Source organism: Alnus glutinosa, chromosome 8 (assembly GCF_958979055.1).
Source record: "Alnus glutinosa chromosome 8, dhAlnGlut1.1, whole genome shotgun sequence".
In the NCBI taxonomy this organism is placed as follows: domain Eukaryota; kingdom Viridiplantae; phylum Streptophyta; class Magnoliopsida; order Fagales; family Betulaceae; genus Alnus; species Alnus glutinosa.
This window is the reverse complement of record NC_084893.1, coordinates 8640964-8653688: the sequence shown is the minus strand read 5'-3', so window position 1 is coordinate 8653688 and position 12725 is coordinate 8640964. Positions and strand designations below refer to the sequence as shown.

The 12725-nt window shown below is 33.0% G+C and overlaps 1 protein-coding gene across 2 annotated transcripts; it reads left to right on the top strand.

Annotated features, from left to right (window-relative positions):
* Nucleotides 1-4305: 4305 nt before the first annotated feature.
* LOC133875957 (respiratory burst oxidase homolog protein F-like) lies at nucleotides 4306-12075 on the top strand. Of its 2 annotated transcripts, XM_062314246.1 has the most exons (14): nucleotides 4317-5078; nucleotides 6016-6172; nucleotides 6324-6372; nucleotides 6805-6918; nucleotides 7595-8023; nucleotides 9182-9568; nucleotides 9699-9794; nucleotides 9904-10019; nucleotides 10167-10269; nucleotides 10512-10694; nucleotides 11038-11169; nucleotides 11262-11390; nucleotides 11499-11577; nucleotides 11784-12075. In XM_062314246.1, exons 1-14 carry the CDS (start codon nucleotides 4718-4720, stop codon nucleotides 11891-11893), a joined length of 2445 nt encoding a protein of 814 aa, XP_062170230.1. In that variant the 5' UTR covers nucleotides 4317-4717; the 3' UTR covers nucleotides 11894-12075. The 2 variants fall into 2 exon arrangements, with proteins under 2 accessions (XP_062170231.1, XP_062170230.1); XM_062314247.1 differs by lacking the exons at nucleotides 11262-11390; nucleotides 11499-11577; nucleotides 11784-12075 and having other exon boundaries at nucleotides 4306-5078; nucleotides 10942-11072.
* Nucleotides 12076-12725: the final 650 nt, after the last annotated feature.

The following is a 12725-nucleotide window of genomic DNA, read 5'->3' as shown; positions in this document are numbered from 1 at the left end:
ATAATAATAAAAGAAAGAAAGAGAAAAACAATACACATTTTTTATTTAAGCCTTGATTATTTTCATCTAATGAGACTCCTATGAATTTTAGGGTACATAAGCTTTGAGAAAAATTGAAACCTTATGAGTTTATGTTAGTCTCACTTTGCACTCATTTGAACCTGAGTTGTCTCAATTTTTCAGCTATGAGTTGAATGATTTTTGATGTCCTAATGATGTGAGTGTGATGTTCACTTTGTTAAACTTGCTCATAACGTATTAACCATGTGTTTGTATGGAAGTCATTGTTTGTCAACAACATAGTGCTTTAAAATATTTATGGGTATCATTCTTGGCAAACCCTCACGAGACTTCACTCGTCCTCTAGAGAGTTCTAGAGGTTTAAAAGGCTTGTTGCATAAGCTAAATGCAATCATTTCTCCACGAAAGAGGACTTATGTTTCATGCTTTGAATTTATTTTTTGTTTTGTTTTGCTAAGGGACTAGCAAAATGTAAGTTTGGGGGTATTCAAAAATTTGATGTGAATTTTAAATGTGCTCGCAAGTACACGAATCGTTTGCAATAAAGTGTTTTGCAAGTGCGAGGTTGATCCTACAGGGAATTGTGTTCTTGAAAAACAAATTTATGTCTAAACTAATTAAATCTTAACCTAGTTCCAAAAAAACTTGAGAATTTGATTTTTGATAATTAAAAAAAAAAAAACATAAACTAAATAAAATAAAACAAAAGAAAATGTACTAAGGTTTTAGAATCTACACCCACCAAATCATAGCAAGATATTCTCATGTTCAGCAATACACATTCAAAGTTCTCACTATACAAATCTTATGTATGTTCTATTATGCTTCAAAAATTCATTAAATCATTCAATGAATCCGTTTTTTGCACAAATCACAAAAGATATCCGGTTTAAACCAAATCATCAAATGTATCCATAGAACGAAACACAATAAAAATCCAATGTTTTGATAAATAAAAACCCAAGCACTCAATTAAATGAAACTATCTCAAATTATCACATGTATCCGTAAATCACAATAGATATCCAAGAATTATCTCAATAATTGAATTGAAGTAAAACAATTAGAAATCAAAAACTCATAAAATCGGATAGTATAAACTTACATGAAAATATTGTTGCTCTTCAATAGTGAGGTTTCATCCTCAACCTTAGTTGAAAAATTAGCTACACATAACTATTAAAAATAAAAACCTACCCTAAAGAAAAACTAAACTAAAAAGAAAATAATATATTTGCTCTAGCTTCTCACCTTTTTTCTTGAGGCTTAGAGGTCTATTTATAGGAAAAAAACAAATTTTAGAAGCCCTAGAATTTCTATTAAAATCAGATGTTAGTCTTCTAGTTTGAGTAGGAGACTCAAAACTCAATCCAAGAAGGAAAATGATTCCAAATTTGTCCAGATTTGCGGTCTTTTATTACGAGGCAATTTTGGCATATCAGACGTCCAAATTAGGAAAATCGCATTTCACAACGATTGACTTGTAGTACTTTGAGTTAGCTTTTCAACGCCACTTGATTCACCTTAATCCGATCCTTGAGCTAAAAGTTATGGCCAAAATACTGTAACATGTGCAGAATCTGAATTATAATCCAATTCGATTTTAACTCTAATTAGAGAAATTCCGATTTAGTCATCTCCTTGATTTGGTTGAATATAACCACATCATCTAGGTCTTCTCAAATTGTACTTTCCTTCAAACTTTTCATTTTTCATCTTAAAGCTATTGTTTTCTCTCAAAGACCTGGAAAATATTAAAATACCAAAACTAACGAAAAACATTAGAAAATAATAAAACTACAGGTTTAGTAAATGCAAATTAAGGGGTCCATATGTGCAATATTTGGCACTCATTAGTAACCCTTCTCCCTTTTATTGAATGATGTAAGAACCAAAAAAAAAAAAAAAAAAAAAAAGGTGCATATTGTTTTGCTTAGCAAAAAACAGGCTATGTAAAAATTTGTTTTGCTTAGCAAAAAACAGGCTATGTAAAAATTCAAAGGCTTTCAGTTTAGTCATTAGCTAGTCCAATAGGCATTGTCTTCATGTATCAATTGTGGAAACTTATTACTATGACATACAAGGGTGGAACTGCATGCAAAATTTTCAAATTCCTTCTAAATTTTATGTTTTTATAAGATAAATCCTCTAAAAATAATTTTTTACCTCCTCCTCTTTTTATTATTATTATTATTATTTAGTTTTACCCTTCCACACCTAAAATCCTTGTTCGACCCTTGGTGACAGGTTCAATTCCCTAGGACTAATTCTATGCATTAAATTGATCTCATTGTTAAGTTTCTTCTTTGATTATGGATCTTAATACATTTTCATAATCTTCTCAATTTCAAGTGAAATAGAAATAATTTATTTTATGATTTACATTAAATTTCATAGACCCTCAATTCACACGAAAGCCTATTAAATTCTTCTTTTCAAGCAATTAAACTTTGATTTTACTTTCCTTTTTTTTCTTTTTTTTTTTTCTTTTTTCTTTTTTTTTTTTATTACATAAACATATAAGTAAGCCTAAGGTTGTCTATTTCTAGGTAGTATGTAGTTGAACAATTAAATCATTGTTTTCCCACGAGTTATACAGATTACAGTGAACTCATACTAATTAGCTTCAGCTTAAATTAAACTTCTCCTCATGATAATGTATTTTAAAATGGTAAACACAACATATACAAACAGGGTCTTTTCGCTGTGTTGGAAAAACACTTTTGTGTTGGCAAACATCATATGTCTCTTCACCGCACAAGAAGCAAAAATCAATGCATGACATGTGCCGCATCTTGACTTTGCATTTGGCACTCCCCAGTCTAGGTAGCACGTAGCCATGCCAACAGGCTATATTAAGGCTTTTCCTATTCTTTTTTTCTTTTTTGAAAAAAAAAAAAAGGTGCTACTAGAGGCAGGGTAGAACTAGAATTTTAAATGGGGTATTTTTTATTTTTTTTATTTTTAAAGAAAATAGGGAGTTAAAAAATTAATTTTTCGGTGTCCATCTCATAAAAAAAAATAAAAAATTTAGAGGAATTTTAAAATTTTGGAAGACTTTTTAAAATTTTGAGTGGGGAGGATATTGCACTCAAGGCAAAAGGTGATTCCGCCACTAAATAAAGGTAATATAGCTTTTACTACAAATTTTTATACAAACTAATATGAGAGTCTATAATTGGTGTAATGATTAAGAAAAGAAAAACTCATATGTCAATTTAATTGGTTTTGGAATCCGTTTGGATTTGCAATTTCAAAAAGAGTGATTTAAAATGTGTGATTTGAAAATGTGATTTTTAAAAACACCGTAACGATTTAGCAAAATCGCAATTTGACCTTTAAAATTCTGAATTTTCAAAAACTATATCATTGCCTGCGATTTGAAAAAGTAGTTTTCTGTGTTTTCAAATCGCAATTTTTTTAAAACGCAATTCCCAATGATTTTTTTTTTTTTTTTTTTTTTGCAATTTAGTTTAAAATCATATTTTTTGTCTCTGAAATCATAATCTCGAACGCAGCCTTAGGCTCAATTACTTGTAAACCAAATATTCTTAATCATTTCATTAATTAATTAATTGAAGACTATCATGTTAATTTGAGACTAGGATCTTCTCAATTTCAAAGAAAATTGAAGAGGGTCTTAGTCTCTTATTTTGTAAGGAAATTGGAGTAAAAATTGTAGTATTTCAAACATTTTTACAACACTATTATTCTTGAAAAATCTATAATGTCTTAAGGCCTGTTTGGTAAAATTTTACAAAACTCTTTTCTCTTCCCAAATAATAAAAAGGGTATTTTAAAAACCCAATTAACCAAATGGATTTTCCTACATGCCCCCACCACTAGAACATTTTTCAAAAGGCCGGTTTGGCAATCCCCTCTCCTCATATGTTAGGGGATGAATTTTTTTTTTAATGATAGTAAAATGTGATTGATGTAATATAAAGTTAAAAGAATTTATATGAAAAAGTAAAGAAGAAAAAAAATTATTTTTGTGAGTTTTTTTATTTAAATAATAATAAAAAAGTGTTTTATGCAATATAAAAAATAAAAAATGTTATGATTGTTATGAAGTTAAAATATTTTTTAAAAAAAGTAAAAATAAGGAAATTGTCAAACGGGCCAAACTATAAAACTAAAAAAAGAATAAAAAAAAAAAAAGGTGTTGCCGGCATGCCGCCGCCTCGTCACTGTGTGATGCACTGATGGCCCTGTGATGACCCCTAACAGAATTGGCAGCCCCTCAGTGGCCCCCTGTCGAATCTTGGAAGAAAAATATCACCCCTCGCTCTCTCTCTCTCTCTTGAACGCCCTTTTGGTCATTTTCAGGAATTCAGCTCCACTGCTCCACAGTCCACCTGCTCTCATCTCCTAATCTCTCCACTGGCCTCCAACACAACAACCGGCCTATCTCGCTCAACTTCCTTGTCTTATTCAAATCCATATCAAACCAAATACACGTATTGTTGTCTCAAACTTTTCTTCTCATCCGACAGCTCAACCACCCAATTAAAGCCAAGAAAACCGACCAAACATACAATCCATCTCTACCTTAAGAAATTAAACCAAACTGCCACCCTTCAAACATTCATATATACATTCATGCATTCATCCTCCTCTTCCTTCCTGATCATCAAAGGGAACACATTTCAAGAAAGAAAAACAAACGGTGCCGTACGTACGTGCGTACCCATCAATGGAGACGCGTGTAGAGTCCTCCCAAACAGCCTCAGCTCGCTCACTATCGTCGTCGCCGTCATCATCTTCTTCTTTCAGTGCCAGTATTGTTCCTCTGATCTCTTACTCTCCAGTTCAGACGACCGATGATCAAGGAACGACCGTACCAGCTCACGATGGGAGCCTTGGGTCGACCCAGTTGCTGCAAAATGGAGAGGTGTCCATGGCCGAGTCAGGCATTGAAGGGCTGAGATTCGTCAACGTCACGGGCAGCGGTGGGATGGAGTGGAAGGATGTGGACGAGCGGTTCGACCGGCTGGCCTTGACTAAGAATGGCCCTGAACCGGTCGTGAACTGGTCAGATTTCGGTTTCTGTATAGGTGAGAATCATAATTTTTTTTTTTTTACCATTTTTGTTCTCACTAAAGTAGTGATAAATATTCAAAAGAGTCAAAAAGTAACGCACCCACGAGACCATCATGGGACTCTAGCCACGTTCTCCTACGTTGTCCATCCCTTTTTTTCCTTTTTCCTTTTTCCTTTTTCCTTTTTTGTCCAAGTGAAAATTATCATAATAATTTTTATTATCACGTTAAAAAAAAACACTTGAAAATACACGTAATATTTCTCATATATTTATGACTGGTTTGCTAATCCTTTTTAATAGGTAATTTTTGCTATTTGAAGGTAAAAGTATAATTTTAAACATTCTGGACGATGAATTGTTTTTTTTTTAATTAAAAAGTAAAAAGTTGTTCTAAAAGCATTAGCATACGAGCGATTAATTTTAAAAATACGGAGAACTTCACTTATAATTTATGAATTTTTATTTTTTTTAAAAAAATATATTTAAATTTTAAAACGTTTTAATTTAAGATATTTATTTTTCAGAAAGTTTTAATCTCATTTTCCCGTTAGAATTTTTTGTTAAATCTTATTAAAATTTTTAAAATACTCCTGTTTATTTTTTAAAAAAATAAAAAATTTCAAAAATTCAGGCAATGGTATTTTTGCAAATTTTGTTAAATTCTAACCAACATCTAAATTCTAACATATTTTTTTAAAATATATATATATATATATAAAAGATTAAACATGAAATTTTAACGAATGATTGAAATTGAAATTTTTTATAAAATAAATACCTTAAATTGAAATATTTTAAAGTTTAAGTATTTTTTTTTTAAAATAGGTGAAAATTCGTGGCCTCCTTAAAAACATTAACAGAATTGTAGTTATATTTTATCTTCAACATTACGTGATCATGATAATTTTTTTTTTTTTTTTTTTTTCCTTTTTTGTTTTGCTTTGTTTTAGGGATGCAAGAATCCCCAGAATTTGGTAATGAGGTATTAAGGGCAGTAAGAGGATTAAGGGATTGGAAAATTCATATCACAAAATGCGAGCTTCACCAGTACTGGCGTCGCATGGCGGACCCCTGCTTCGATTCAAGAATACGGATTTTCTTTAACTTGTAATTAATTATTAATCAACTTTTTTTTTTAATAAAATAACTCTTCACAATATTCTATATCTAATTTGGAAATTAAGTGAGAGTTTGGGATTTTTAATTTCATATATAATTAATTTCTTACACCAAATACCTATTTTATTATCTTTTGCAGGTGTGATAGAGACATGGATGGATTAATTACTGAGATGGATATTAAGCAGGTGATGTGATGAAACCCCACTTTATCATTCCTATTCTTGGGTACATACCTAATGGATTGAGATCCCGTGTAATATTTTTTATTTAGATTATTTAATTTAAAAAAACGGTTCAAATCATGACAATAAATAAGAAAAAGAAAGGACGGCTCGAGCGGCTGTTAAGGTGTTTCGACTAACCCCAAATGCCAACTTGAAGTGCTCAAAACACTCTATTTAGACACTAGTTCGGCCATCCCATGATCTAAGTCGTTTATTTAAAATGAACGGTCCAAATAATATTGGACCCGGTACATGTACACCGGATCTCGATCTGTATCGAGTACTTAATATGTACCCAAATGATTTAATTGTAGTTGCTTAAAAAATAATTGATTAGAGTTAATTTAGGCTGTTGTTTGGTTTAATTTGATGTTAATTGGCTCACTTGTACAGACTATTTTGTTAAGTGCATCTACAAATAAGTTGTGTTTGAGTCGTGAGGAAGCAGAATACTGTGCCACTTTGATCATGGAACTGCTTGACACTGAAAACCTGCGTTACATTGAGGTATCATTTTGACCTCAATCTTACCGCTATGCAATTTTTTTGTATTAATTTTTTTATTAATTTAAAAATTGCAAATACAGAAGAAAAAAAAAATTAAAATTATGTTTGGATAATTTAGACAATGTAAAACAAAATGTTTGGGAAGGTGAATTAAATTGAAAAAAAAATAAAAATGAACTCCAAATTCTACAAAACCAAAAACTAATATATATATATATATATATAACCAATAAAAAAAATGATCTCCAAATTCTAAAAACCAAAAACTCAAAAAGAAAATTATATATATATAATTGGGGTAGTTTGAAAACCTAACTCTAGAGGTGGCTCTGCCAACCCCAATCGCTGTTTGGGGGTGGTTGAGTTTGGGAGTGGCTCGGCACCTTCGAAAACCGCTTGGGGGTGGTCGGGCCACCACCTTCATGTGTTGGGGGTTGCTAAGCTATCTCAAGGTTTTTATTTTTTATTTTTTAAAAAAAAAAATTATTTTTTGAGTTGGGTTAAAAAAGGTTGAGTTGGGTGTAAAGAGTTGCCAAACAAATATTAAAAAAAAAAAAAGTTAAAATATCTAGAAGACATCGATCTTTGAGATATATATATTATGGCTAATTACATTACTTTTTTTTTTCTTTTTTTTTTCTTTTTTTTGTAAATAATAATATATATGTGGACGCAGCTATCACAATTTGAGAAACTCTTCAAAGTAAGGTTATCAAAAGGCTCAAATATTCCAAGCAATTACGAATTATCAATCACTGATCATCCTTCTCCTAATTATGATGATCATAACGACCCATTTGGAGAAGCATTAATCTCAAAATCGGAAATATTAATCCGATCGTATTGGCGAGGTGCATGGATAATTGTGCTGTGGTTGGGCGTGTGCTTTGCGCTGTTTGGATGGAAATTCAGTGAATACAGCCATAGAACAGCTTTCCAAGTCATGGGCTACTGCATCTCCACTGCCAAGGGTGCTGCCGAAACCCTGAAGTTCAACATGGCCCTCATTCTCCTCCCCGTTTGCCGTAATACAATCACGTGGCTTCGCAAACATCGCCGGATCAACTCCGTTGTCCCATTTAACGATAATATCAACTTCCACAAGGTAATTAATTAACTCTTTTTTTTCAATATAAATTCAGGGTGTTTTTTTGTTGGTTAATTTTTATGTAATTAATTAAGCATGTTTCTTTTCAGTTTTTGAAAACTGTTTTGTCGGTCGAGGATGAAAATTCCATGAAGGGGTAAAAGTACATAGTAATTAACCTCAAAGTCTGATCGATCTTAATTGATGTTTGGGAAAATTTCCCTTAACCCCCAAACTTTTACATTTTTGCAATGTACCCCTCGTTAGAATTTTCGGTTAAATCCTAACTGGGTATGTAAAATTTCAAAAATGCCCTGATTTCCTTAAAAAAAAAAAATAATAATTGTATGGGTGTGACCTTGTGGGTCACTTGGTCATGTTTTTCTTTTTAATATTTGGAAGTAAGGGTAAATTTGAAATTTTATAAAATTTTGATTTTGTCCCTTCTACCCTCTTATTTAACTTCAAACTTTAACGGAGGGAGACATTGCAAAAATATAAAAGTTTGATACACTAAATTGATAGAAATTGAACTGCGAAAAAAATTACAAAAGTAATGACAATTCAGGGGGTAACTGAAGTTTTCCCTTGATGTTTAAACGAAATCCTAGAAAGTTTTAATTACATCATTTGCACCTATAGTTGTAAAATTGTTCAATATTCTAGAACCTCAATACATGTCTTTTAGTTCAAAGAAGTAGTAATTAAGTTAATATAAGTTGTATTTAATACCTACATTAGCACTAAAAAACCCTTTATGTGATAATAATTAGCAGCGTTGGGGTTCTAAAATAAACACACAAAGTTATAGCAGCTTCATATCATTCATACAGGGACAGAACCATGATTTCTCATACGGGGTCAAGTCTAAATTTTAAGCCTATATATATAACTTAATAAAAGAAATTAAGAGAAAATTTGATAACCAAGGTGGGGCCTTGGCCAACATGTTATATATTAGGGTTTTTATGTATGAGTATAGGCTATTTTGTGAAATTGTGGCATGTTAATGTAGCATGCACGTTAGATTGGTAGCAAAGTTGTGGCAAAACTTGTAACTCCTCTAAAAGTATTTAAAAAAAAGAAAAAAGAAAAGAAAAGTGAGGGATGAAAAAGGAATTATGAAACTTGAAGAAAAAAAATCATCTTATAGTAACAAGCAACTTTTTGGTGTAGTTGATTGCAGGAGGGATAGTGGTAGGTGTGATCCTACATGGGGGCACCCACCTTGCTTGTGATTTCCCAAGAATTAGTAGGTCAGACCGGTCAATATTCCAGCGAACGATTGCCGCCCGATTCCAGTACCATCAACCATCATACGTTGAGATATTGGCCACTACAGAGGCAGCAACAGGAATTGCTATGGTTGTGTTAATGGCCATTGCATTTTCACTAGCAACAAAGTGGCCACGCCGGCGGTCGCCTTCGCTGCCGAGGTCTCTCCAAAGGGTCACCGGATATAACACCTTTTGGTACTCGCACCACTTGTTCATTCTTGTCTATGCATTGCTTGTTATTCACTCCCTCTTCCTCTTCCTAACCGACAATCTATTTGAGAAAACGGTAAGTCTATTGCTATTAGCTTCTAATGAAGATCAAATTACTTGATTATGGAAAATTATGGGCTTTTTTTTTTTTTTTTCATCATTTTAACATTTTGATGGATGTTAATATAAAGAATCTACTGATGTAGACATGGATGTACATTGCCATTCCTGTTTTATTATATACGGGGGAGCGGATCTTTCGAGCCGTAAGATCTGAGTTGGACGAGGCCAAAATTTTCAAGGTATCATATTCTTATCCTTTTTGGAAGAATATTTTGTATGAAAATAATTGATTTTTCTACTTTAATTACAACTCGTTAAGGAATTATTATTGTATTTTCTTTGTCTTAGGTAAGCTTTTATCAAGGAAAAGTTATGTCCCTCAAATTGCAAAAACCAGGAGGTTTTAAGTACAAGAGTGGCATGTACACATTCATTCAATGCCCTCAAATATCACCTTTTGAATGGTACAATATTTAAACACAATATCCATCTTGTTAATTTTCTTTTTGGGTGCTTTATTCCATGAATAACAAAGGTTAAGTTTGGATTAGCCATGGATATTAAAGTAATCTTACAATTTTGGTATATTTCTCTTCTATCTTCACCTTCAGGCATCCATTCTCCTTAACTTCAGCACCAGAAGATGAATACCTTAGTGTGCATATTAGAACTCTTGGAGACTGGAGTTACCAAATGTACAGCCAATTCCAAGAGGTAAATATTGGAAAAGAGAAGCAATAGTATTGTTTCTGGAAAGAGAAATGTTACTCTTCACACTTATTTATCACACTGATTTTACACTGACTAATGTGGCGTATTTTAAGTGACTTTTTGTGACAGCCACTTAAAACACGTTACTTCAGTCAATATGATAAATGAGGGTAAAGAGTAGCATTACTCTTTTAGAAAAGGGTTCAACATAATTCTAAATTTCACACTACTCGCTGAGTTTGCAGGCCAAATTATCTGGGACAAAGGAGTATCCGAAAATATACATAGATGGACCCTATGGTGCCGCCTCTCAAGACCATGTGAAGTATGATATTGTCGTGCTGATAGGCCTTGGCATAGGAGCCACACCTTTTATGAGCATCCTCAAAGATGTGGCTAATGGTCAGCAAAACCCACATTGTGATCGTGTAAGTGTCCGTTTTGTTTAGCGATTTCAAAACATAGTTAATTAAAACACGAATTTTAAAAACGCAGTTAAGTGTTTAGTAAAATCTATAAAAATAGTGTCGTTTCTGTCAATTGAGCGTTTTTTTATCTACACCCCATTGCCTGCTGCGCATTTGCAGACCCTTTTTTTTTTTTTAAACGCACCCTCAAATGGGACATTATCTTCTCTTTTGTTTAAAAATATGCGTTTAACATGAAAAATTGCAGGGTCAAACGCACTCATGCATTTTGTGTTTGAAAATCTTTACTTGTTTCGAGCTTTTAGCCACCGACAAAGCTTATGTTGTGCACTTAATTAAATAGAGTGGTTGCGGGGATTGTAGCATAAGAAAGGGTCCATTAAAAGCCTATCTTTATTGGGTTACAAGAGAACAAAGCTCCTTTGATTGGTTTAGAGATGTGATGAAGGAGATATCAAAATCAAACAAAAAGCAGGTACATGCATGCCAATTTACGATATAACATTGATCCCTTTGCAAAACCATATTTATTTTTGACTGATATATCCATGAATACAAACATAACAGTCTGTAGTAGAGATGCACAACTTCCTAACCAGTGTGTATCAAGAAGGGGATGTGCGATCGGCTTTAATAATCGCAATTCAAGCCTTATACCACGCCAAGAACGGCATTGATATTGTCTCCAAGACTCCGGTAAGTTTATCTAATGAGAAATGTTATTTCATATTCTGTGGTACATTTTTCGTCCATCTTTTGTTCAAATCAACCGTATAGGGAATTTTCAAGAAAACTAATTTTCAGGTACATACACATTTTGGGCGACCAAACTGGTTCAGCATTTTCTCAAAATTGTCTCGTCAACATATAAGAGCAAAGATTGGTAAGTCACAACCTTATCATTACTATATTGTTCTGTTTGATTATTGATTGGATAAAAGTATTACTTTAATTTAGGCTTTTTTAAGAGGGTTAGAAGGAATAACCTTACAAGTTGGTCAACTGTCCCACCAAAAGAAAAAAGAAAAAATTGGTGGGATTTTCTCCTGATAGCTACTGCCTTCTGAAAATTTGGATTTGCTTGGATAGGGGTTTTCTACTGTGGCCCATCAGCATTAGCAAGAGAGTTGGAGAGGTTATGCACCAAATTCTCCACCAAAACCTCTACTAGATTTGTATTTCATAAGGAGAATTATTAGATGTTTTCATAACCACCCTAATGCATGATTGCATATTGTACAAATTCCACCATTCAGAAGGGGCATAATCACCCCATTAAATGTGTATATTTATGACACCGCGATGCTCTCTCTCTCTCTCATTTGCCAGAGAAACATAATTATGTTTTTTATATATATATATATATATTTTTTAATTCAAAGATCCCTTCCAATATATATAAAAGAGACCAAAGAGGTCTAATGTTCAGGATTATAAAGATTCTCTAATAAACTAAGTCAAAGGCACAGAGACAAAGTGTCCTCCACCCAGGCAAAGTTAGACTCAAACCATTGCAGATCACAGCTACTAAAAAATAACTCAAAAAACAGAAGATGCCTCTACGTAAATACAAGTCTCTGCTTGATCTAGGAGAGGGCACACATTCTGAGCTATAAAATAGTTTTTACAGACCAGGTTTGATCTAAAAAAAACAGAGCAGGCTGCATTAGAAGACTATTACAATACACAAACAAAGAAACAGAAAAACTACAACATCACGGGTCGAATCACAAGGAAGGGACCAGAAACAATTTCCTCACGTCCCATTTTTTTCTCGTCCGTTGGCCCCTTCAACAAACTGCCATAAGAATACATGCGTCGAATGCTACGGAAGACGTGGAAGCATGCTGCTTTTGATGCAAACAAAAAAACGTAGAAGCATGCAACCGACTCCCAAACTCAGCGGAAGCAAGTAACCGAGTCCACGTTTGCTCTTGATGCGAACAACACTGACCGACAAGGCATGCCTCTGGGCATATAACCGACTCCTTAACTTAGTGGAACCGTTTCCTTCAAAATCGCCCCCACATC

Bases quoted from the DNA above. Each gene is read 5' to 3' on its own strand.
- LOC133875957 (XM_062314246.1), top strand. From the start codon at position 4,718: ATGGAGACGCGTGTAGAGTCCTCCCAAACAGCCTCAGCTCGCTCACTA. The intron at 6,373-6,804 runs GTGATGTGATGA...TCACTTGTACAG, and splicing joins CTGAGATGGATATTAAGCAG to ACTATTTTGTTAAGTGCATC. The intron at 9,795-9,903 runs GTATCATATTCT...TCTTTGTCTTAG, and splicing joins ACGAGGCCAAAATTTTCAAG to GTAAGCTTTTATCAAGGAAA.